At 42.2% G+C, this 26532-nt stretch overlaps 1 protein-coding gene across 1 annotated transcript in view; it reads right to left on the bottom strand.

Annotated features, from left to right (window-relative positions):
• TACC2 (transforming acidic coiled-coil containing protein 2) overlaps window positions 1-26532 on the bottom strand; it is a 116577-nt gene that overhangs the window by 29068 nt on the left and 60977 nt on the right. The window contains 3 exon segments of the mRNA XM_030950686.1: window positions 2312-3114; window positions 3116-3615; window positions 10097-10263. Of these exon segments, the coding sequence (XP_030806546.1) occupies window positions 2312-3114; window positions 3116-3615; window positions 10097-10263 (1470 nt within the window).

Genomic DNA, 26532 nt, shown 5'->3' with positions numbered 1-26532 from the left:
GAGCTGGCTCTGGGGAGGCATCAGCTGCTCTTTGCTCAGCATCACCTGAGCAGTGTGATTGTCTCCAAGCAGCTCAGCACTCGGGGAGATGAACAGGGAGCAGTTTGTGTTGAGCTCACATCTCTTGTAAAAACCTCATCTTTTCACAGGGAAGGTCAGTGCTTAAATTCTTGCAGTTTCATTCAAAAACAAAAATGGCTTATTTTTATTGATTAACACATGTTAGACTGAGCACATGGCTCAGATTCAAAGTAGTACAAGCTCAGCAAAGGCTTAAACTCATGCCTGGCTTCTTCACCTCTAATCTAGAACTCACTGCCTTTCCACATGAGGAACTCATTTTCAAACAGGGTTTGATTTCTGCACCCCTCAACAGGGCTAATAAAACCTCCTGCCACTGCCTACCCTGGCATCCCATCTCAAGCCTGAAGGTAATTTTCTTCTAGAAAGTACCACAGTTGCAGGCTGCAATGGGTTATTAATATGCAGTCTCATCTTTGTGAAAAAAAAAAAAAAACAAAAACACTTGCAAAAGTAGGTTACAGGGCTGCAGTGAGCAGCACACAACACAACCCAGTGAAAGCAGTGCCAAGCATGGGCTGGGAATTCCTGCAGCCCTCCTGACCCAAGAACTTGTGAGCCCTGAGCTGGGGGAGCTTCACCTCCCCACCCTGATGAACACCAGCACTGAACTTTGTGATTCCAAGACAGAATTTTTCTGTGATGGATTTTCTCAAGGACAAACATGGCTTAGCAAACTCTCTGTAAACTCATTTTCCCCCTAAATTAATAACTTTGGAATTCTTTCCAGTATTCAAAGCAGATGGGAGAACCCAAGAGGCCCACTCTGGGGGTCTGTCAACTCCAGCTACTGGAAGACACAAGAATGCTCTAGCTGGCTGCAAAAACTTAAAGATCTGGTGATATTAAAATTTCCCTCTGCACTTCCCCAGTAACATTCAAATTGTTCTTCTTTTGCTGTCAGACTTTTAAATCTCCTTGGTCTGGACCAAATCAGTTTGGACTGCAGGCTTGGAAAAATGTCATTTACCACTAAGTTTCAGGTAAACCTCAAGAAGTAGCAACACCAGGAAAAAAACAGGCTTCTCTCCCAAAGAAAACAACTCAACTACACAACTAAACTATCAATAAGTCAGAAACACCCCTAGAAAGAAAATAAAATAAAGGTACAAGCTTCCTCAAATCTGACAAGGGACTTGAATTAGAAGCTTAGAAGGCAGAAGGCTATTCAGAAAAATCTGAATAATCTCCATCTCACCCTGTACAGGAGATCAGCTTTTGTACTGCTTTACATTAACCACATTATCTTCTTATCTTAAATTGGCATTTAAAAAATTTGCTCCCATTTTTGTTAGTCAGCTGGAACATTTAAACCATAAAGGAACATGAACTTAGATACACAGGAAATCAATTTCAGATATATGGGACACTTAAACTTAGTGGTCAACAACTCAAAATAACCATACCTGAACAGATAAAGCAACATGCAAATCAGCAACCAGTCATAGAGGTTTTAAACCAAATATCTAACAACAGTAACATAGAAAATTTATCTTGGAATTTGTCAGCCACGTCTAAAAGCTGGGTATTCCCCTAACATATAGTAGTTTTGGATATTTTAAACTTTCTGCACAATTGCAAGCTCTTTCATGCAAATGAATTTTTTCACATTTCATGTGTAGTGTATATATTTTTAAAAAATGTATTTATTTCCATACTGCACTCTTCTGCTCTAGGTTATTTTCTTTTAAATAGCATAAGTCACTGGATGAAACCATCTTCCTGCTGTTTGCAATATGAGATTGTCACTGCCTTTCACTGTCACTATTTCACATCCCACACTCAAAAACAATGATTCATAAAATAGTTGTGCTGGTGTGATTAGTTTCATCATCTTAAACAGCATCAACTTCTCAGAATGAGGTCACAGAAAACTGGGTACATAACTGATAAAATTGGGTACATAACCAATAAAATTTGGTATATAACTGATAAAATTGAGTACATAACTGATAAAATTGGGTACATAACTGAGAAAATTTAACCAGGTTCAGAGCTACACTTAGCCCAAAGACTTGAAAAATGCAGTTGCCTAATGTGGCTTGGTAGTTCTGGAAATATCAAATTATTGAGGAAGCAGGTTGAGAGCAGAAACAGCTCAGCATGACTCCAGTTGTGGCCACCAACACCCGAAGTCACCTCCCCCTCTCTGTTCAGCTATAAATCCTGTGTAACTGTGCTAAGGGACGTGCTGCTTCTATTCTAGAAACGTCTCTGCCCTTTAACTTACGTTTTTAGTGGCGTCTTCTTCTTCTTGGCAGGTTTGTTCAGGCTGTCTCCTTCTGTCCCATTTGTTTCGTTGGCACTGGCTGGTATCTCAAAGGAAGCTGGAGATTTGGAAGGCGAGCTGGCAATCTTAGAAGAAGTCTTGAAAGGGTCAATGGAGTCCTCACACATGTCTGGTTCGAAGCTGTACGTTTGTTGAGGCAGTTTGGGAGATTCCTGCATTTTTGTACTGGATGAGAAGGGGTTAAAATTGGGATCGTCCCACTTGTCGATATCAAAAGTGTAAGAGCCTTTAGTGATGGGGATTTCGTTTGGATCAGTGGGCGACTTGGTCGGGGTGGTTGGAGCATTGTCAAGCTTCTCCACCGGCTTTTTAGTCTTTGGCCTCCGGAGCGGCATTTTAGCACCAGGCTTTTTCCCTGCTTTTTTGGGAGGAGGAGCGCTCTCCTGCTGCTCTTCACTCCCCCCTTTCTCCTCAGAATAATCAAACTCCAGCCTCACCGCTTTGATGGGAGGGTCCTCCTGTCCCCCGGTGTCTGGCGGAGTCACCTCCACAGCCTCGGGGGCCGTGGTTAGAGGCAGCGTTTTCCTGCTGCCAGGGGGGGAGTTCTGCACCTTGCTGCCTCCGGAGCTAAATGCACCAATCCCTTCCAAACGGTCCGGATCCGAAGGCTCGGATCCTTCAGGCACAGATGGGGCCTCCTCTTTCTCAGCAGAGATTTTGGAAGGTTCAGTACATTCAGGCTTTGCTGAGTCAGCCTTCACCTCAGGTGCTTTGTCCTCACAAGCTGCTTGGCCAAGCTCAGGGAGGTTCTTGTGGGGTTTCCTTCACCAGTGGAGCATCCAGAGGTTTTTTGGCTGACTGCTTCTTTTTTAAGGAAGCTGCTCTGGGCTTTTTTGTTCTCTTGAGGGTACTGGAAGCACTGCTAGAACCAGTACTGTAGGCATCTGCCGAGGGCGCTAATGTCTCACTGTTGCCAAGGTAAGATGCTCCATCAAAATCACTGGCCTGCAGGCTGAGGGACCGAGACAACGTGGATTTGGACACTGGGACCGAATCCGTGGATTTTCTCCGGACATTTGCTTTGGGGTCACGATTCTTGGGCTCTGCAGAGCTCGGCCCTAAGGCATGGAGAGAATCAACCAGCTCAATGTTGTCAAAATCCAAGTTGTAGGTTCCACTGCTGGCTATGGGCTTGTCCTCGTCGAAGACAGTGGAGAAGGAATGGCAGGGGGGACGGAAGGGGCTCTCCTGAACTGGCTCGCTGTGTGACACATCGGTTACGGGTTCAGCTTCTGAACACAGACCTGTGGGAGCAAACAGAAAACTCAGTGCACTTCAAACACCTTTTCAGAACTGGGGCTTACAAGGTTTCATTACAATCTAATATTGCTACAAGTAAAAGGTGTTAAAATCATACTAATTGACTAAGCAAACCAAAGTGACTTTTTCAATATCTGAACCAGATTAGGGAAAAAATAGATCTGTTCTCCCCAGAACAGGGGAGATTCAAGGCAAGTTTGACAAAAAACCAAAATAAGTATTTGCAAGAGCTTCCAAAAAACCCCTTCTAAACTATCACTTGTAGAGATGGATATTTCCATAATATGCTAAATATTGCCAATACCAGAAAAACTGCACATAAAGCACTTTTTTTACTCCCATTTTCTACTACCATAAAGAGTTCACACAATTGTGTCAGAGCTCTTATGAAATAAATCTCCTGTAAATTGACTGGTGCTTCAGTAACTGCATGTTGACCTTAAGTTTTGTTCCCCATGTGCTATTTTTACCAATTTACCCAGAGGAAAATGGCTTCCTCTCCACAACCCATCAATGCTGCTCCTCTGTCTGCCCCAAGCAGTCAATAATTATAAGTTTATAATAAGACATGAATAATTGAGAACTTAATATGAAATAAATTATGGTAAAGGTAAAAAAAAACCAAAGAAGGTCATTTAGACAACTCCACAAACATTCCTGGTTGAAAAATCTTCCTTTAAAAAGCTAGAAGCCCCTACTGGTTATTTAAACCAGGTTTTTCCAAGTGTAGTTCTAACTTGCTGATGAAAAGAAAATTTTGTAGAGAGATTTATGTCAAGACTCTTAATCCAAGCAGCTTTCCACTGCAATTAAAGGTTCTCTTATTGAATAGAATCCTAAAATTATTTATAGAAGTCTCTTCACTTGGGATAAAATAACTATTGGACAAAGTAGGAAAAGAGTGCATAACAAAAAATCAGAAAATAGAGAGGTAGAAAAGCAGGAAGGTGATGGTCCTTGCTGCCTTCCAGCTCATTAAGTTGATAATGCAAATGTTTTACAAATCCTGCATATGGTTTGCTCCTGCTGTGACTGTACTACTCTGACCTGAATGTACCACGGCCACCTCTGTCCCTGTGTGTCCCTGTGGGGCACCCCAGACCCAGGACAGCTCTCTCCAGCTCCCAGCTCAGGCTGGGCTGAGCCAGCTGCTCACAGCTCTCTCAGAGGAGCAAAATGCCCCCGTGTTCCCTGCTGAAGCAACACAGCCTCCTTCACATTGCCATCTTTTTTTTAATTATGCAGTTATAAAGAAAAACAAAAATGAGTGTTTTGCTCAACCCTAAATGATTTCAGAGACATTTCTGCTCATCCTTTTCATTCCAATCCTGACACATTTTGCAGAATAACTCTCATTTTGCCCTGCTACATTCATTAACACTGTTCATAAAAGCAATAGAGACAATCAATTATTATTTTAGTAAGAAGCTATGAATGGATTAAGGAAAGGGAAAAAAAAGATTTCCTTTGTTTCAGAAGAAATTGTGTGTCTGGAAGGATTATTATTTATGGCTGTAGAGCACAGAAAAGGATTTAAGGGAATTGGACACATTTCCCAAAGTGGCACCATGTACTTCCAGAGACTGTCAAAGGGATGACAGCTACGCAGTTTCTTTTTAAGACTGGAAGTTCACTAGGATACATCAATTAAAATAATATTCTGATGTGTTTTTTCTGCTAAATGAATGCTAATGGTGTAGCAGTGCTTCAGAACAGTTTACTTTTCCCCTTAATCCCCACTGGTTTGGGTTGGTTTCAGCCTGGCTGAGGGGTCATTAATTAGGCTGGTGCTCACTTCACACACACATCACTTGGTGACACTGATGGGACTCCTGTTAAAGGGCACTCAGAGAGTGACACAGACCTCCAGCACTGGCCTCATCTGTCCCCTTCACCCTGAAAGGAGACTGGAAGGCACTTCAGGGGAATACATCACAATAAACACTGGGATGCCAGAGGAGTACAAATGTAGGTCAGCATGAAATCAAAGTGGGATCTGAACGAGGAGTCATCTCCAGTTATGCACTATTTTCATTCCTGCCTACCTCAAAGCCCTCAACAGCATCGAGGCCCTTATTCCAAGTAGTTATAAACATGCATTAAAACAAAGTAAAATAAAAAAAAACAAACCAAAAACAAAAACATTCCCCTGCAGAACTTGGACTGTAAATAAGAGGCTGAGGTTTGGGATGCATCATGCAAAAGGAGCATGCAAGGCTTTGCAGCTACTCCCAACAAAGCAACATTTCAATTCTATGTGCTCCACACAGTGCAAGGCTTTAATCTTCTTTAACTGCTTATTTCACGACTTCCTCCTCATCAAATCCCTTTTACTCAAGAGTACGGATTTCTGCAGAGCGCTGCTCGATATTTTTATTGTTTCTTTATGAAACAAGATGTGAAACGGTCTCAGCAAACAGCTCTTGGCAGAAGAGAAATGCTGCTGTCAGCCTCTTCTGGCTCGCTCCTGGTAGCAGCAGAATTGCTGGGGCAGGAGGTATAAATGGTACTCAAGGCTTTATTACTACAAAGTCATGAAGACCACACTTGCCTGACATTAACAGCCTATTCAGAGAGCAGAGACATTTGTCCTTTTACAACACAAAATCAAGCCAATCAGTATCACTACAGGATTGTATTAAAATGCAGCTTGAGCACAAAGGAACATACTACACATGTTCCTTTGGGATTTAAGGCAGGATTTACTTGCCCTAGAAAGAAACCAGCACAACATTCTAAATCAGGTTTATGCCTTTTATTGGTACTGAGTCGCCCACGATTTATACTGGTAAGAGCTGCCCACAAGAAGATATTAAATTATATAAAGCTCTCCAAGAACATGGAGGATAGCTGGGGAACTTACACTGCAATAAAAAAAAACCAGGCAAGCTTCTCAAACCCCAAATTTCATAAATTAAAAAAGAAGATCCAAGTTCTGCTCCTTCCACTGGGAAATTCCTCTGATTTCAGCCAATTTTTGACTGGATCAACTATAAAAAAAAACTCCCAAACCCAAACTCAACAATATAAAACTCATATTTCTTGTATCCAGGTGATGAGACCTAAATATTAGAGTTACATGATATATTTAACACTTGGCATTTTCACCTGGCACCTGCTATGGAAGAACTAGAAGCTGATAAAAAGTCACAGAATCACAGAATATCCTGAGTTGGAAGGAACCCACAAAGATCACTGAAGTCCAACTCGTGGCCCTGCACAGGACAGACCCAAGAATCTCACCCTGTGCCTGAGAACATGAATAAAATATTGTAACACTGTGTGCATTAACAAACAAAACAAATTCCTGTTGCTTTTTTACAGAAGTAGCCAAGGCAAGGGGTTACTTTGCTGAAGCATCTCTAGAGCAGAAATAAACTGGAAATAGGCCTTAAGACTGCTGAGCTGGAAACAAAATGAAACACTCTTTGAAAGGTTTAGCAATAACATTTAAACAGATGTAATAAGCAAATATAGAAGAAAATGACAATCAGTTCTGTTTTCTAGAGAAAAAGCAAACAAAGGCAAACCTCTGGAAAATGCATACAACATGCACCCAGTTACTATATTATGAGGGAAAAATGCCAAAAGCATACAGGAATTGGAATTGCCTTACACTAGAAATTTTGAAACATGGTTTACTTCAAGTTCCTTCTTGTTATGGAAACCCTTTGATGTCAGAAAATCAATTAGTACCACTTGTTTAAAGTTCTGTAAAAATACTTTTGTCATTTATTCTAAGAGGTACTCTAACATTGTATATAAAAGTTTCTTCTCAAATTTTCCATATCAGGCTTCAAGAGGAAAAACACTGAGGAAGAATGCTGTCCGTACAAAAAATTTAGTTTGTTTTTGTCTGGACCATAATGTCTCTGTTGGAAAGCCTGACCTTGAATTTCCCTGGCACCAGAAGGACTCAAAAATAGGATCTGCCCCATATCCTGATTGTTGGGCTGTAATGCACACAGGGGAGTCCAACTCTCACTCTCCCTTGTGAATACAACCTGAATTCAGTAATCATCTGGGGAAGGCAGTGGGGGTGACAGAAAGCTCCTAGGAAGGAATTCCTGGCCAAAACCAGAGTATTTGGGAGAATGGGCTTGGGGACATTCTGGTGCTCAGATGGATGAAACAAGGGACAAGAGGACACTGTTATGGGAAGCTGAGGAGACAAGTAACAATAATTTAAAATAATGACAATAACAACTGCAACCTCAAACACTCCAATTAGATTATAACCCATGTTTCCCAGCATTATTTAGGGAGGAATGGAAGGGCTCACTGGTGGCAATTCCTGGGGCTCAGGGGTAGTTTCCACACTTGCTCTGTTACTCCTCTTCCCCTCCAGACTTGCCCTCAGACTGACTCCCCTCCTCTGCTCTGCTGCTGATGGACCAGAGCCATGCAGCAGGTTTTACCCCACCAGGAGCTGGCACAAACCCAGCACCAGTCCAGCTTATTTCACTTTCATCATATTTACTAAAGGACCACTGAAGTCAACCTAATTAAAACCTCTCCTCTTGCCTTTGCAGCAGTGGGGTCCAGCTGCTGTGCTAATGATATCATGCAACACAACTGCAGCCATCTGCATAAGCACTTATTGTCAGCTAGAGATGAAAGAATCTTTTAAACACTTACTGTGCTCCCTCCTTCCACCCAAACACGCTCTGTCACCCATCCCATGTGAAGACAAAGCCATGTGGCTGCTGAACCAGGAGCCCAGCAGGACACTGCTGCCTCTCCCTGTGCCAGGCTCTCCAGCTGCCCATATTCCTCACTCCTCCTCTAGTGAAACCTGGATTTTTAGCTGTATGGTGCCATCCAGGAGCTCTGCTTCAATGCCCCTGAGCCCCAAGGAAGGGGTCACAATTCTCTTTGTGTGCAGACACATGCGTAACTTATGAAATAAATAAACTGCAAGACACTCAAGTGGTTTATACAGTACAAAATGTTTAACTTTTCTCATTTCTAAACACCTATAGTCTTACCATTATTTATTTCTTCTAAAGATTTCCAAAACAAATGAATGCTTTGTGCTGCCCTCCTACATTTGGATTTTTTCCACATTACGCATCTTCTTCCCCTCCAATAAATTCCCCTGATGTATAACTGTGTTTTGTATCATTCTGGATCACTGAACAGATCTCTGTCATTCTGCTGTAACTTGCCTCCCATGGACAATCTGATTTGCAAATGAACTGGTTTCCCCTCTACCATCCAATGGCCTCCAATAAAGTTCACACTGGCTGTGAATAGCTATATTCAATTTCCTACTTTTCTTCAGAAAGATCTTAAAAAAAAAAGGAGGGGGAACTGGGATGGAAGGAGACAAGAATCACATGTGCCAGGGAAGCACATGTGTAACCAAGGGCTTGAAGATAATCTACTGAAGTAATTAAAAGCATACTCCAACCCTGTGTGTTCTTTTGTTCTCTGAGCACTTATTTTGTAATCATTGGATTGCCAAAGATTTGAAAAAAGGAAAGAAGATGCAGAATAACTTTTGCTACAATGACGAGGGAACTCTAACAGCAGAAAGGAAAAAGCATCAGGGTGCCTCAGTATCTACTTTTTATTTTGCCAAATCAGTTTGTAGAAAATCCTTGAAGCTTCTTAAAAACCTATCATAAATCAAGATCCTGAACAGCACTGCTTAATGAGTAACTCCCTTTGGTGGGATGCTACAACTCTTTCCAAACACAATACAAGTGTTTAGCAGCTTTAGACTGCTGGGAAAAATATTATCTGCATACAATTTAGCCAGGTGATCAAGATGACTTGAGTTTCAGATGGAAAAAAGACAGTATAATGGGGAATTCAGTCTCAAGCTGTTGAGCTGTCATCTGACAGCCCAAACAAAGCTATTTTGGGCTAACAGCATGCTTTCTACTCCCTCATATTCCATTACTCAATCTGGAGAACAAAGAACACTTTTGGGGGAAAAGAATTTCTTTGGGTTTTAAACACATTTCTACCTTTTCAAAGATTCTAGTTTCCCAGTATGTACCAATTTTCACGTATGTATACCACACATACATACATAGCTCCATGTTCCTCCTATAAAATCAGTATTTCTGTTTTTTTACTACCTCCTGTTCCAGTAACACATTTGAAAATGGCATTTTGTTAATTGTCACAGTTAACAGTGCTCACTCAGGTACCTGCATCTGCAACCCACATCTCTTTTTTCTACTCAACTGACTCTGTAAAGATCCTAGAAAAAGAAGCTTGGTTCAAAAGGAAGAAAGTTTTTACTAGAGAGCACCTCTTTCTTTAATATTCTTCAAATGTTATGGACAGATTCTCCATTACTTTATTCTAGGAGGCAACAGGGTTTTTTCCTCTCTGCATGGGTAATTAATTAATACTCCAGAAGCCCATTTATTAGCATTAATTCCTTGCCAGTGCTTAGAGAAACAGCTCCCTGCATATTCACCTCCCCCAGTAACGTGTCCCACTCTTTACCTGTATCTTCCACAGACAGCTGAGGTTTTGTTTCTTGCTCTGCTACGTCTGCAACAACTTCTGCTGCTGCTGCTGCTGCTTCAGGGGGAGGCTGTGGAGGTGAAGGTGGTGCCTTGACAGGTGTAGTGGACTCTGGGGTCTCAAATGCTTCTTCAGAGTCAGAGCTCCTGGGGAAAATCAAAGCAGAGACTGGTGAGCACAGGGAGAATTCACATTCGCAGGTCAGGCTTGGCAGCACTGGGATTCCTGAGCTGGTGGCACAGACCTCAGCTCTCAGGCTACCTCTGTGTTTCCCAGAGGAGATCTGACACTCCAGGATGGCTTCCAGAGCAGGATGTCATGGCTGTGGTTTTCTCCCTAGACAAGGATTTATGTAATTTGAATTACAGAAGTGAACACACACTTGGAAATGAATCCATCCTGCAAAGCCTGCTTCACTGTGTGAGGGAGGCTCAGCCCTCTCTGTGCACACCCCTGTGCTACTCCCTTGCACAAGCACACCTAAACTTACTAAAAAATACAAATAAAAAGACTCTTATGAAGAGAATTTCCAAACATCTAAAACAGCACCAAATTTCTTTGTGTGCCCTCAAGGGTGAGACATGAAGGTATCTGAGGTGCAGCCAACTCCTGTGCATCCTCCTCTCATGGAAATACTACATTATATTTCCAGCAGAATTTTACCAGAGCCCCTTTCAAACAGACCTTGCGACACAAGGTAAGACAGCCTGTAAAATGCATGGAATCCTGCAGGATTATTATCAATAATCCTTTTGTGGCACCATGTGCTCACAGGGACACAAAAACATAGGGACCACCATGGGTTGGCGCCAGCCCAGGAACGAGACAGCAGCACCCAAAATGGAGTCATTCAAGTGAAACACAAGCTTGAAAGGGAGCAACTCTACAAAATGATGAGTAACATAAACATTAAGTGAAGATCTAAACCATTCAAGGACACACCACTTGCTCTTAGAGGTGTACAGCCATACGAAACTGTCCTTCTAGGTCTGGAAACGATAGATCATACTTAAACAGCCCAAATGATAAACATTTCATCCTTTGTTTGGGAGCAAGGAATGCAGTAACAATGGTGTCATATTCAATATGCACTCAACATATGTTCAGTATACATTCAATAAGCATTTCTGTTAGTCAGATGCAGTTTTTGTTGGTCTGTAATGAAGTAAATTGAACACAGCAATTTGCTGAAGTGCAGGACAGATTTGCCTCTTCCCAGTGGTTCTGTGTTGCCATAAAATGAGAAGCCATTTCATCCCCCAGAAGCACTCTAGAAGCCAGCCCAAATCAAGGACTCCTCTCATTTTGCTTGAGTTAGAAGGTTACTCTGAGCTGCCAGACTCTGTTTGGTTTCCTGAGACCCGTGATTATTTTAAGCAGCTCCATGTCAGGAGAAGTACAAATACAGGATTTACATTCATTTGCCTGAGTCTATCACAGTATAAAGCCTTAGGACGGTTGGAGAAGAAGAGACCCCAGTGTCACTTCTGGCACCTCAAGGAGCACAGTAGTCCCAATTTTCCCTCTCCCTCTTCTCTGCAGAATCCCAGAGAGAGCTCCCACCCCATTAGGATGCACATCATGACCCTGCACCAACCAAATCCTGGCTCATCACCCCTGAAGCAAAAAGAGTTCTACTAGGTTATAACTTTGGGTGTTTGGAGATTTCTTTATTTCCTCCCCAAACCTACTCAGCTTAAAACCACTGTGTCTGGCTTTCCATTATATCTGCTCCTCAAAAACCCTTTATGCCACTTTAACCATCCTCATTTCTCAGGCCACAGGACAGTCAAACTGGAACAGGCACACTGCATCATTTCAAATCACATCCCCTCAGAGATGCACCATGTTTTAAGTTCTACATATTTCAAGCTTAAAGATCAGCTGCAAACAAAGGGCTTCTATAAATAAAGCTTCACAATAGGTATTCAACAACAACAACAAATAAGCTTTCTCCTCCCTCCATGGAGCTGGTTCAGGAAACTTTAAAGTTGAAGAATCAAAGCGAAACAGAGTTGTGTGATATTTTCCCAGTGTCATAAAAATAAACCCAGGAAGTTATCATCTAAACCAACAAAATGAGAAGTAATTCATGTCTCTCAGGCTTTCACGTAGTTTTTCATTGTGCTGCACTTAATTAATGTTTCACCCTTTACAATTTGAACTCAAAGTTTAGCTCTGTAACATTCAAACAACAATAATGTTTAGACTCCTTTTTCCCAAACTGTCTGTACAGCACTTGTAACATATACAGAAACTGGAACGGAAAAACCTCTATTTTCATATCCTACTCAAAGGAGGATTTGTTAAACTGCCTTGATGGAGCAGTTCTGTGTCCTCCTTAGTTAAATTATGGAGAGAACTGGTGCCTGTTTATCTACCTTTTAAAGGAGGTCCCTTTGTTTACTTGGTCTCTTCCTTGGATGAATTGGGCAAAATCATTTGAAGTAAACAGAAATACTTGCTGTATTTTTGTTCGCTGCATGAGACTCTGGAAAACCTCTTGAGTCTGTGGACAGACAGTTGGGGTGCCTGAGCTCCAGAAAAAGGCTTTGTTTTGCCAATACTTAATAATTCCCAAAAGATTCTGATGCAACACTCCTGATTTTCAGCTAGTACAATCAAGTAAGAACTGTCTTAACCATAACTCAAATCCTTGTTATGAGAAGCAGTTGTGCTCACAAAGAAAATCCTATTTAACAAAGAAACATGAAGGGAAGCTTAATACCAGAAAAATCTCCTTTATCATGGCCTGGGATCTGGGCAAGGGCATAAAGCCTGGAAGCACATTCCAGTACTATGCTCCAAAGTCAACATGCATCCTGGAAATATTAAATCTTGTGTGCAGTTTTCCTTAGTGAAAATACAGATGATCTCTCTTACACGAGGTATTTTTTAAGACCACAGTCCTGCGTTCAAATGGTAAGAAAAGATTTTCCCAGAACAACAGGATTTTCTGCGAAAAGGAAATTATGTATTTCAGCCAGTTCAATTCACAATGCCTTTTCTCTGAGAAACTCAGGGAATACATGGAACAAAAAGAAATAATGTTGATACTGAACAGCTCTAGGTGCAAAGCAAGATCGCCAAACTGCGATACACCCTGGGAGCTGGCACCAACTCAAAGCTGCACAAGGAGCAGCCACCACAGGTCCAGCTGCGGGCAGGTTCTCAGCAAAGGAAGAGTCATGTACCTTCTAGAGTATGATTCTGAAACTCCAGCCAAGGATGAAGCAGAGTGTGAACCTGCAGGATTTGTCTGTGGGGCAGTGATGATGAAGTGGGAACTACAGGAAGGAGCCTGGGAAATTAGTGGGAGCTGACCTTCAGAACATGTTATACATATCATTCCACCCGTATCTTTTGGATTATGAACATAACAGACAAAAAAAATACAGATTGTAGAAATCACAAAACATTCTTTCAGCCTGTCTCTTTCATGTTCCTTCTTGAAAGACACCAGTAAACAGTAAATCTAACACATACAGATGGGGTCCCACGGCAGGGAAGAACAGGGAAATCCAAGAATAAGACTGGACCATCCAAATCTGGCAGCTCCACATCAACTTGTGGAGCCTGAGCACTCCCACTCTCACCTGGAAAGTCTGAGCTCTTGCCCAGCCTGTTACATAAATCTCTGGAGGAAATACTGAAGGCAGAACCAGGGTTGACCTCTCTTCCTCACCTCTGGCCATGTGGAAACCCAGCCTCATAAGTTACATTACCTTTTTTTATAAACCACAGGTTCTTACAATTTAAATCCTCCCCAATTTCAGAAGGAAAAATTGCCTTTTTGTCAGCGTAGCTGGAAAGCAAGAATGAGATTTCTTCATTCCCTGCCTCTCCTCCCTGCCTGCCCTTGCCAGGCAGACACAGGCCCTGAAAGAGTGAGGTCACCCCAGTTGCCACCAGAAAATTCAATTCATTAAAAAGTGGCTTTCAGCAGAGCTGTGGCCTTGGGCTGTGGTGGGAATGCTGCCATCTGCCTTGGGTTCCTCCAATATTGACACTGCAGCAGCACAGCCAGTGCCACCCTGCTCCCTGCTCTCGTTGCATAGCAGGGACAGAGAATATAAAAGAAATTTAAAAGCAGGACTTTGACATGAGGACTGAGCTCAGCGGCATCACCTCCTATGGAGGTGCTCAAGGGAGCAAAACTGGAAGTGGGATGTGCCAAGGGAGCCCCACAGGCTTTTGCAGAGTTACTTCATTTAATGTTAAATCTATACAGAATTTCTATTTAGTGTATAGCCTGCTTCAGGAAACAAGACAAACAAACATGCCTGACTACTTTATGGAGTACTGATCTATTGATGTACAATATGAACAATCTGGAGAGGAAATGGGGGGTGATATTATGAATTTTTGAAGCCAGGAGTTGGAGCTGCATTACTGAGAAGTGCTGCTTGTGCTGGGAGTGAGGAGAGGGAGATGGAGCCAAAGGAGCTGCTCTCCATCAGCCAGGGTTGTGGATTCACACTAACAACAAGACTGGCTTCAGGGGGATCTGCTCCACAAAAACAAAGGTGAACAGACTCTATTTCAATTTGCACATTTTCTTCCAAACTTTGCACTTAGGAAAAAGTATGGTTTATCTCCCTAATTAGCAGAACGTGTCCTGGATTAATTGAGGTCTCTCCTACCCATCAGTACAATCACTGATGCCCTGCCAGCACTCCATAAACTCAACCTTCTCCCTGCTACTCAAAAAACTCTCTTCACCAATTGTTTTGTCTCTGATTTTATTGACATGACAATTTCATTCTCGTGGTGTATTTAGAAATAGGACACATTGGGAGGAAATAAACCAGGCAATCTTACAACACACACACAACAACAAAACCAAACTGTGCTCCCCTGTCACCCAAGAAGAGTGCTCAGAGGGTGCTGCAATGAAAGCAAGGAGGGCAAAGGTCTATTTGGATGTTTGCAGATTGCCCTCTGATTGTAGTGTGAGTGACATTTGGAGGTGTACAGGGAAACTGAGGACTCAGAAGATGAGCAATTCCTCCCTGATCAGTTTTAACTGGTAATAACTCCTGCAGTCTTTTCCTGAGGTACAGCTGCAGCCCCTGAAGGGGAGGAGACAGAAATGAGTATTTTGTCTTTTTTTCCCCATCTCATCTTTAGATCTGTGTTCTTTACAACTGGCTAGAGATGCAGCTCAAGGGGAAAACGTCTGTCCAAGTACACCCATTGCCTCCAGGAGACGTAAACCCACATTAAAGCTCTCTGCAGACCTGTTCCCTGAGCCTCAGGACTCAAACAAGGAATCTGGCACCAGGGGATCATCTCAGCTCCTGCACCAGGTACTGGCAGGGACCTGAGGCAAACAGAGTCCAAGGCCATGGCATGAAGGACCCAGATGAGCAAACACTGCAGTGCTGATGCAAAAGCACCATCTGTGGCAAGACCTAAAGGAAACACATTCCATCAGGCCTGGCCCTGCAAAGCATTTGCAGCTGTTATATCATAAATTTAAGGTATAAATTTCACATGAGTATTTACTGAACAATTTATCATGCACCATGAGAGGAAACTCAATCAGAGAGAAAATGAGGGAAAAAACCCAACCAACTTTTTAGATTGTTCAATTTAGTATTGAAGATTAATTTTGGCTTTCATTCTGGGTATCTCCCACTGGGAGATGAGCTGGAAATAAAAAGGAGGAATGAGTTCTGTAGTTTCACCTCCATCGATCATTTTCAGAGATGATCCTCATAAAGGCTGCATGAATAATTCAGGTGTGGCTTACTGATGAGCCCAGAACCAAGGGTGCAGGAGTGGCTGCATCCTTCTGAGGTCAATCTGGTTGTGTGTTACTTAAGCAGGCACTTTTACTGCAGTGGCAAGGCCCACACAGGCTGACAGATCTGGAAAGACACTCAGTAACTCCAAGCTTCAGAGTTTTTAAAGTCAGAGAGACAAGGCAGTCAGAGATATGCATTAATTTCAGTCAAAGCTCATTCACTGTAAAAATCTGATAAAACTCTTTTGGATTTCCAGGTGTCATTTTCAATGGTTAAAATGATCTTCTCTTAAAAATCCCCCAAACCCAAGTAAGCTGCAACACAAAAAGAACACTGAGGCAGGATGTGCCAGCAACACATCTCTCCAGATGAAGACCAATCATGCTCTCTACTCTGCCTCTGAACTGCTGCACACACACAGAATCATAAAACCCAATCTTTGGGTGGGAAGGGACCTTTGAAATTCATCAAGTTCAGTGCTCTTGGTGAGTTCAGCTCAAGTCTGCCTTACCCACCCAGACTGGGACCTTTAAACAGCATGGACAGCTTTTTGTTGTAAATGTATGCAGAGTCCACAGGGGGCAAATGACTGCTCATTACATTTTACATTTTGGGCTTTTCCCTTTTGTTTATATAAAATTAAATAACTGACACATCCATCAGTAGTCCCGTCCCGTTCGTGCTTGTATATAAACTGCCGGCGGCATCACTTGTGGTTCAGTTACACAAATCTGATACAGAGACATATACAGTCTTTACTCTTTTTTTTTTTTCCTTCAGACTCTCACAAACACAGCTCTGCATCATAATTCAAAAACATCAGGAGAGTCCAAATGGTAATTCCTTTCCTGGAGATCAAGTTACCACTTCAGGTCAGCAGCCATTAGCTGACCCAAGGGCCTTCTCAAGAGGACCAAGAATGTTCTACAGCTACAACAAAAGGTCATTGTCTTAATCCCAGCACTAGGTTAGGATAATACCAAAGATGTGCCAACTTTCTATTCTGTGATTTTTAAATATTTGCCTATCCAGTGACTTCCAGCTAACATGACATTCCCCAATAATTAGTTTCTTTTAACCTGATTGTTAGCTATTACATGTTTTGAATATGAAACATCCCTACAGATTTTAAATTTTGATATTAAATTTGTACAGCTACCTACAGAAAACAGAGATGGAATGGTGGAGTTATCTGGTTATTTTAGGTATTAATTTTTGGTAGACACCAAATATTAATACCTAAAATTATTTAGGTATTAATATTTGGTGTCTATCAAATAGGAATTAGTCTACCTATCAAACCTAGCACCCAGAGATCTGCTGAACACATGGTTTTAGAAAACAATGCAAATATATGTGGTGAGTGGCATAAAACCTCACAAACTTTCTATTATGCTCTAGAGGCATAAACCTCACAAACTATTTTCCCTTTCTCTAATAAAACATACCTTTGGAATTATAGGGTGCCTCAAAAGAATTCAGTGCCCCCTCTGGGGGTGTGAGCAGATGATCTCCAGAGGTCCCTTCCAACTCCAACCACTCTGATTCTGCGAGAACCTTCTGCCCAGAGCAGAGCACAGCCAGTAACCTCAGCCCAGCCTGCTGGAGCTGAAAGATGGGTGACACTTCAGGGACCATGGAAAGCCATCTGTCCTGCTGCCTCTGCCCCCTGGGAATGTTCTCAGGGCTGGATCTGATGCTTATATTGAGTCAGGAGCTGGGGCAGGTACCAACATGTCAGTTAGTGTCACCACAGTCCATTTACAAGACAGCTCCTTCAGGGACACATTTCTGACCATTAACTATTAATGGACCTCTCTCACACTACTGTAGGGCAAAGTGACAAGATCACCCATGCTAGAATTGAATAAATTCACAACAAACCCATACTGTGAGGAGAGCAACCATGAAAGAAGATGATGTTGGGAAGGAAACAGATCACCAAGCTTTCCTTCAGCTCACACAGGCATGACACCATCATCCCACAGGAACATTATTACTGATGTGCACTCACAGGATGAGAATACAGCCTTGAGAATGTAATAAAATGATGTTTGGTACTTGCAAGGTGGACACAAGAAAACCACAGGGTACTGGTCTCTGAGGGTCTGCTCCAGTGCTGTGCACAATGTCCCAGACCTCTGACCAGAAGTCAGTGGGAATTCAGATTTCCAGCGCTGAATCTGCACTGAAAAGTGCATCACCTTACAGGGGAATCCTTCAGTCTGCTGGCTGTGTTTGGCACACATACAGAATCTATACATCATATAATATGTGCACAAGAAAGGCAATCACACCTTGTACTACTCACCTGCAACACACCTGCCACATTCTACAGGTTCCTTCCTGCCTTGCAGAGTCTGATCATCAGAACAAAGCTATAATTTCACCACAGGATTATTTCAGCTTAAACAATAATGCTGGGAAATAATTCTAGTCCTACTTTATATAGGTCCTATATTAAAGTCCTACTTTATAGCAAGAAGTTCCCCATGTTGCTTTAAATAATGTTAAATTTTTCATTTTAATTTTGTAACAGTCACTACTGCTGATTCACAGATCTCTTTTATTTCTACTTTAAAACTGCATATGGCTCAATGAAAGTACAACTCCAGCTTCTTTTATCACAGCAATTTCAAGTAATTTTATAGAAGAAATCCATGAACTGGGATGAGGGTAATTTCCTTGGTATCTCCATTCTTCATTCTGCTTTCTGATGCATTAAAGCACTAATTAAAAACAATACTGTAGGACACAGAAAATGAGGGCCATTTAAAAAAAAAGGTTTTTTGTAAAAAACACAATCAAAACTGGAAGGTTTAAACAGCAATCATGTTTTGCATTCAGAGTAATATTCCACAAAATCATCTGCAGTTCCTTCCTCAGCAAAGGCTTTCTGCTCAACCCAAGAGCAGGATAACATCACATGTTCATTTTATGGCCTGAGCATGAAGCAGCAGAGAGGCATCCTTTGCAATTCTCACTTAAAATGTCAAACAAATCCCATTCCACCGAAACGACAACGGCACAAGAGCTCATATTGACAGGGATGTGTGCAGAAAGCAGGGCAGGAGCTCCTCTCCAGAGGAAGATTTTAATATTACTTCAGCTTAAATATTCCTTCAGAAAACACAACTCCCCAGAAAAATAACCACTATTACAACAAAGATGGCCCTTGCCAGCCCACAAGGATGTGTCGTGGGAGGCACAAGGGTGAATTTTGGGACACAAAGAGGAGGGTGATCCCGCAGTCAGAGCCATCCCCTACCCTGAGCAGTTCTGTGCCTCCTCTCACCCTGAGCCCAGAGGGTGTCAAACCCTCTGAAGCTGCCCCAGAGCACCTCAGCTGAGGTGTCAGTGATGGACACCAGGGTGGATTTGCTGTGAGTGGCTGAATATGGTCACACACTGCTGATCTGATGCCACTGAGTCACTTCTCAGCTCTTCCAGTAATGGGGGTTCCAAGCTGAAGTGCTGGGATAACTCAGTGCCTGAGCTCAGAGACAAGAATCCGCATTTTCTTTTTTAACACAGGTGAGATAACAGAAATAAAATGCTATGGCTTCCCCTTTCAGATCATTATGTGGGACTTCAGCAATGGAGAGTAATATCTTCTGTGTTATCCAAGCCACACAGATCAGTTTGGAAACGTGTCTGCTATAATAGATTACAAAAAGAAAACTATGAATACCTTAAACATTCATCACTTGCTATAAAAAGGCCCGTTTTTCCTCACAGGATGGCTATATTTAGAGAACAGGATTAGAACTGCAGTGGAGGGGAACTAAAAGGGCATAATCATCTTAAAAATAATGTTGCATTTTGAGTTTTAGCCTATTGTCTTATAAGCAGTCTTCCTACCATAACTGAAATGGGAAGAAGGAATTATTTTTTCCTGCTTTTTCTCCTTGTTTATTCAGCAATTTTGAGCGCATTTTGTGCAGAAGCCAAATTCCCACTCCCCCCACAAAAGCCATTTCCTGCTTTCACACAGCAATGCTAGAGAAATGTCTCAAGCTGTGGGAAACCACATCTGAAGGAAAAAAGACTGCGGGATATAACATGGCACACTTACAGCAGCACTTCAATCTACTTAAATCATTTTTCTAACTGATTAGCAAGAAGTTCCCCATATTGCTTTAAATCATGTTACATTTTTCCTTTTTATTGCTTTTCCTGAGATCTGGCAGGGTATGTTTTTCAACACCACTGATATAAATGAATCATAAAACAATCCTCCATGCTTTCTGGCCAGCCTGCTTTCTCTTTTACTGGCTTCAGCCTGAATAATGAAAATATCTATGCCACAGAAACAGGACTCAGAATTGAAATTGTTTTTTAAATCCCTACACTCTTCTCAGGCAGATGCTTTATTCTCTGAGGTACAACAGGAAAAAGCAATTTAATTAAAGGCACTCTTCTTCAGACATCACAACTGCAAATATACTAATGCGTCCCTAAATCACCAGAGGCTGCTGAATATTCAACCACAGAAATCTTTTAAGAAAGATGCAGGCTACCCCAATATCAAAGGTGGAAAATGCTTAAAACAAACATAACCAGTTAATACACAATAATCTCAGCCAGTGATGCATTCTGCTCACCCTAGTGGGTTAGGGCTTGGGGTTTGAATCAGTGGTTGATGTTGAAATATTTAATACCCCTGGCAGGTATCTTTCCTCTTCTTTTAGTCCCAAGGTCTAAAATTTTAATCCAGGAAACATCATCATGTGAACTGTGCCCCCACGAAGAAGCAGCCTGTGCTCCTGCTACACAGCATCACCAATGGGAAACGGATCAATAATTCATCAGGAGCCAGAGCCACAGGTTGGGAATTGCTTTGTTTACTGCAGCCACCTTTTAAATGCAACGATGTGGCTTTGCAGAGCCTCATCTCAGCTCTGCCACGCAGCTCCAAAGCAGGATCTGGGCACAAAACAGCGCGGGGGGATGTGTGACACCTGCCGTTCCTGGGGACCGGCCAATCCTGGGAGCATGGAGATGCTGAAAACACCGGGATGTGGAACAGGCTGCGCTCCTGCAGTGCCTGTGGATGGCCCTTCCTTTCGGAAAGGAGACAAGGATTACACAGGGGGAGAAGAGAGGCGGGGAGAACTTTCACTGAAAAGGAAACAGAGGAGGAGAAACCCTCTGCCTTCAACCTGCTCCATATTCTGCCTCTTTGACCCCTGCACAGCCCCCCTACAGGACTTTGCAAGATCCTCTCTAACCCTTACTCCTCCATTTCAACACCTAAAGCAGCTGCACGGACAGACACGTGGCCAGCAAGCAGAAGGAAAAAAGAACAAAAAATATGTATCTTGACCTCTTAACAACAACAACAAAATCTCTGCTTGGGCTCTACTCATTCCATCTCTTGCCTCGGGTGGGTGAGATCCAGCTGCTGCTCCAGCCCAGTGCAGCTCTGGAGGACTTCCCACTGCTTTCATTCACCTCCTCCATGGGCACAGTCAGTGATGCTGCAACTCTCAGGGAAACTTCCCTTTCCCTTTCCCTTTCCCTTTCCCTTTCCCTTTCCCTTTCCCTTTCCCTTTCCCTTTTCCCTTTTCCCTTTTCCCTTTTCCTTTTCCCTTTTCCCTTTCCTTCCCTTCCCCTGGCTCAGGAAGCACCAACTCAGCACCACAGTGTGATGAAACAGCAAATCCCTGATCGCCAGTGGCATTTATTTTACCAGCTGGACTGCCTTCAGCTCAGCCAGGTGAGGAGCAGCCTGAACCTTCCCTTCCCAAGCTCCCACTTTGGTCCTGCACTTGGGAACTTACACCAAAGGATCTGAATTCCTTGCTCATCTTTCCTGTCCTTTAGCACCAAACCCTTTTCCCAGCACAATGCTGGACTCCTTTCTAAGGAGAGCAATGGGCTGCTATTAACAAGACCAATAAGTGCAGGTTTTTATGCTGAAGGAAATCAAAGCCCTGAAGGAGCAGGAGCTTATGTGATTGTAATTGTACCCTGTGTCAGATACAACCTGGTTTACATTAAGCCCTACAAAAAAAGCTGCTTTTGTTTAGGAAAACTGTACCATGTAAATTTGGACATAACTCTAAGGATTCTGATTGATCAAAATCAAATAAGCTTAAAATGGAAAGACACAGATTTTCTCAAAGTTTACACATTTGCCCCAACAGAATCAACAGCCCCAGTTCTTCCTCTCAGAGGTTTCCCAAGCATCCATTCATCCTCTGAATCCCTCCTTGCAGCAGAGGGAGAGGAGCTGTAGCAAACAATACTGCAGGGCAGCAACAAACAAGAAACAGAGCTCTACAGTTGTCCTGCGGTCTGTCTAAGACATATTCACAGTTGCTTCAACCAAAATTCAGCTCATGTGCACACTCCAATTTGGTTTCCAGAGCCAAGGAAGGACCTCACTATCTTATCTAGTGTCGCCATCAATGAAGGCTCTCAGGCCAAAACCTGCCTAACAAAAAAATTTAAGACTGTAGCGGAAAAAGGAAACTAATTCAATTTTTTCCCCATTAAGCTGGTTCTAATGGGAATACAAAACATGATATCCCCAGCCTGGTACTAAATTCAGATGGTTGCTTAAGAGCATTTAAGGATCTGAAGAGAAATGAGACTTTTCCTTTCTTTGCTTTTTCCAAAGTAAAAATACATTTGCTTGTTTGCTTCTTACAGCAAACCTGCCCACTTTCTCCAAGAGAATGCAAACTGCATTGAATTTCTAGCTGTAATTACAACTCTGCCTCTTGCCACTCAAAAGCCTGTTTACCTGGACTACATAAGAAGCTTGGTACATAGCTAAATCCTCACAAAGCACCAGAGGTGGATAAGGATACGGTATCCATAAGACATAAGCAAATATAAAAATGATAGGTGTATGGTCTTAAAACAAAGGAAATGTGCTTGTAAGAGACAGAACTGCTTTTCTGGGTGCTGTAATCATGTTAGAGAAACATTCAAAGCACCCAGACTATTCCCTCTTGAAACACACAGCACTGAAGAGCATCTTTGATTTAAATCTAACAATCAGATCCTCTGACTGCTGGGTCAAGGCAAGCAAAAAGCAAAAAAGCAAACGCAGCCATGGAAGCAGCTCTGCTGGTAAATGACAGCCACAATGCATGTGCAGGAAATGCCTTTCCATTCATGTTTTTACCACCTCACATCGGTTTTTATTTTCCAATTTGCCTGCATGTCATAATCCATAATAGATGACAGCAGCTCCATTACACATAGCATAGGGCACTCCACTCCGTACGGAGAGCTTTAGAGCACACATGGGTTTGCCAGACGTGTGCTGTGCCTTGTTAACACAGGGCTGAGGGAGGCTGGGGTCTTTTCATTTTATTTTCAAGGCTAAACGTGACCTGCCTGCTTCCAGTGACAGAAGAAGTGGTTGATGTAACCACCTCTCATATCAAAGGGAGCGCTGTCATTGACTTCAGAGATGAGATCCTTTGGGCTCAAATAAGGGAGGCTGGAATGAAAGACAGGGAAGCTTGACAGAAGAATCTCCTTGTTACTCCAGTACATCTTAAGTAAATCATCCCCATGGCTTCCAGCAATTCACCCTGTTTAGTAGACAAGCCCAGCAGATAGAGCATCCTTTAATTACTGATGGGGGATGCTCACTGAAGGCTGTCAGTAAGAGGAAGAAGAAAACAAATTTATGTTTCCACATAATAAGCTGACAATAGGCAGAACTGTCTGTCAAGGGATTAACTCAGACTAAATATCAATTCAGTAACATCAGCTTCCCCTCCTTCCAAGACCCAAATTCTTTCAATATTTTTAAATTTTTATATATATATATATATATATATATATATATATATATATATATCCCACTCTTCCATGTATATATATTTATTTGGAGCATTTTCCTATGTATGAGCATATACTTCTGTGCAAGTATTTCACCAGACTGATTTCTTTCAAACTTTTAAGAACCACACAACGGATTCTTCCACGTTTGGAAGAAACAAACAACAACAACAAAAAAGTGGTCAAACAAGGGCTTTTTTTTCACACATATGGAGTGATAACTTTTATAAATACTTGTGTATACAGACCCTTACACAAAGAAAACTGCTCACATCTCCTGTGCAGAAGGCTGAGACAATCCAGTTTAAATTTTTCTGAGTCTCTCCTGTAACCAACAAACAAAAGAAAAGACCACGCAGCAGAAGAAATATTGAAAAACAACCCACTGTGACACCAGCATCTTGGCCTGCTACCAATGATCAGTGACATTCAATTTCTTTCTTGGAGCCTGCTCCAGCTCCCACTGAAGTCAGTGGGCATTTCACTATCAACTTCAGTGGGAGCTGGCTCAGGCTTCAGTCATTTTCCTCTTGGATTGGCAAGGGATGCAAATATTAGAGACGCAGCACGTAAAGCTCCTGATGGGAGGAAATAACACATCAGCACCCCTTTGGCTGATCAAGAAATGGGCACTGAATGTAAATCCTGCCAGCTGCTGCAAAGACAGCAACCATAATGCAACCAGAAAAGCAAGGTGTGGTTCGTGCTCAGGAGAATGAAACCCTTTCCCCTTAAAAAAAAAATATGATTCAGGGATGACAAATGCCTAAGAGCTCCCAGCATTTAAAACCCTAGCAACGTTTCCAGTTTGCTAATACTTAAAAAACGTTGCCAAGAGATAGAAATATACTGCTCTTACAAATAAAAGCACTGAAGATGAAGGTGGCAGCACTTGGCAAGCTGATTTGTGCTCACACCCTGAGCAGGGCAGCAGTGGCATGTCAGACAGAGCCATCTCCAGCTGTGTGTGTGCACCCAACAGATCCGTGCACACTGAACATCATCTCGCTGTCACTGGCTCTGATTTCAGCAGAGCCCACTCCTATTATCTGATGGAAACGTGCCCCTGATTGAGCCCAATCTGTGACCACCAGGGTGCCTGCTGCGATTTGCAAAGCACATGACAGAGCTCATAACGTCAGCAGCGAGGTCTGAGCCACCCCACTTTCATCTGCAGTTAACTTTTATTGTCAGGGGCTTCCCTTGGGCTCTCCCTTTTTTATCATTCCAATTTGACTTTTCTTTTTTCTTTAACTAAAAGGGCAATTGTCTGCTGCCAGTGAGTGCTAACAATCCACAATGAGCAACAGAACACCCCGGGCTGTCAGTAGCAATAGTGAGTTTATTGCAAATACTTTTATCCTGGCAGAAACAAATTTACATTAAAATTTGGAATTTGGCATATGCATGCAAAAAGGGCATATTTAACCATAGATAAAATCTTAACCTAGACCCCTTTTCAGCATGGATTCCAACACCAATTTATTTCTACAACTTTCCCTAGCATTTAATCAAGAAGCCCATCATAGGATGGACTTTGGATACTTCGGAGAAACTCCTAAAGCAAAAGCTATTTAAGGAATTCGTTTGCCTCTGTAGTTTTTTTGGTGCTATTCTACTCCAGCAATGACTCCTGACCGACACCCCCCTACTCTAATGAACTCAGGGCAGCCAAAGCCAACCCTGCTCTCCCTTTGTGGAGCAGCTCTCCGCAGGGCAATCAGCCTCTGCTGATGGCAGAAGTGATGGCTTCAGGGATGCTGGAGCTGCGTGGGCAGCTGCCCAACTTGCCTGGGACATGGCCAGATGTTTCTGCCTCTGAGCCATCACTGCCATTAAGGAATTTGCTTATGTGTGCAAAGCAAGCCAAATGCAACCTCATTTAAAAAGCACTGGTAAAAGTTACAGTGATAAGGGTAGAAAGTTAAAACCTCACACCAGACCTGATGACCACGACATGCTATGAGGATGTTCTTGTTTTATAGAACAGGCCCATGATAGAGAAACACCACCATTCTTATCTCATTTTGAAGAGTATTTAGTTGAAGAAAGCAGCACAATCTCTTGGTGATTTATTTAATACAAGATTAGTAATACCTTCCACAAACTCTTCCCAATGACATCAACAGTTGCTGAATGATGCCTGTGCTAAAAGTGCATCTGTTGATTATGTCAGCCCTTAAAAGATCATCTTGAAACCCCACAGGAATGACTTAATGCAAAACATGAGTAGGTTTGTATATAAAAGGAGTCATTGAGAGAGATGACAATATAATTTACTCAAGTGCCCCTCAAATGTATAAATATATATATATATATACACACCTTCATCTATATACATATAAATATATATATACACCTTGATCTTGTTCATCCGACAGAATGCTGTGGATGTGAAATGTGGATGTGAAAACAACGAATGCTTAAAAGGCTGTGAAAATTGAAGACAAAAAGCCTGAACACTGTTTTAACAACGTGTCTTTTATTGCCCAGTCCTTGGACCGCTGCTAATAATCAACAGCAGTGTGTGCAGATGAAAATGTCATTTATAGTGCTTTAAAGACAATGAGGCATCCATTTATTCCACCATATTATTAAAATAGAGGCTTTTTGTAGGAATGTCAGATGAACTATAGGGGAAAAAATATTAATTGCTGAAGCTACCCATCAAAAGAACAAAGGATGCAGAAATGCTGTTAGGCCTGTATCTTACAAATATAACAAGACACTGTCAAGCAAAGCTATCTGCTGATATACTGGAATATGACAATAGGGAGCAGATACCCACTTGTAAGGCCTATTACAGAGGCAAAACTATCAGTTACTGCTCTATCATTCCCCAATGGCTCTGAAGCACTT

This window comes from Camarhynchus parvulus, chromosome 6 (assembly GCF_901933205.1).
Source record: "Camarhynchus parvulus chromosome 6, STF_HiC, whole genome shotgun sequence".
NCBI lineage: Eukaryota > Metazoa > Chordata > Aves > Passeriformes > Thraupidae > Camarhynchus > Camarhynchus parvulus.
This window is presented reverse-complemented; position numbering and strand designations above follow the sequence as displayed.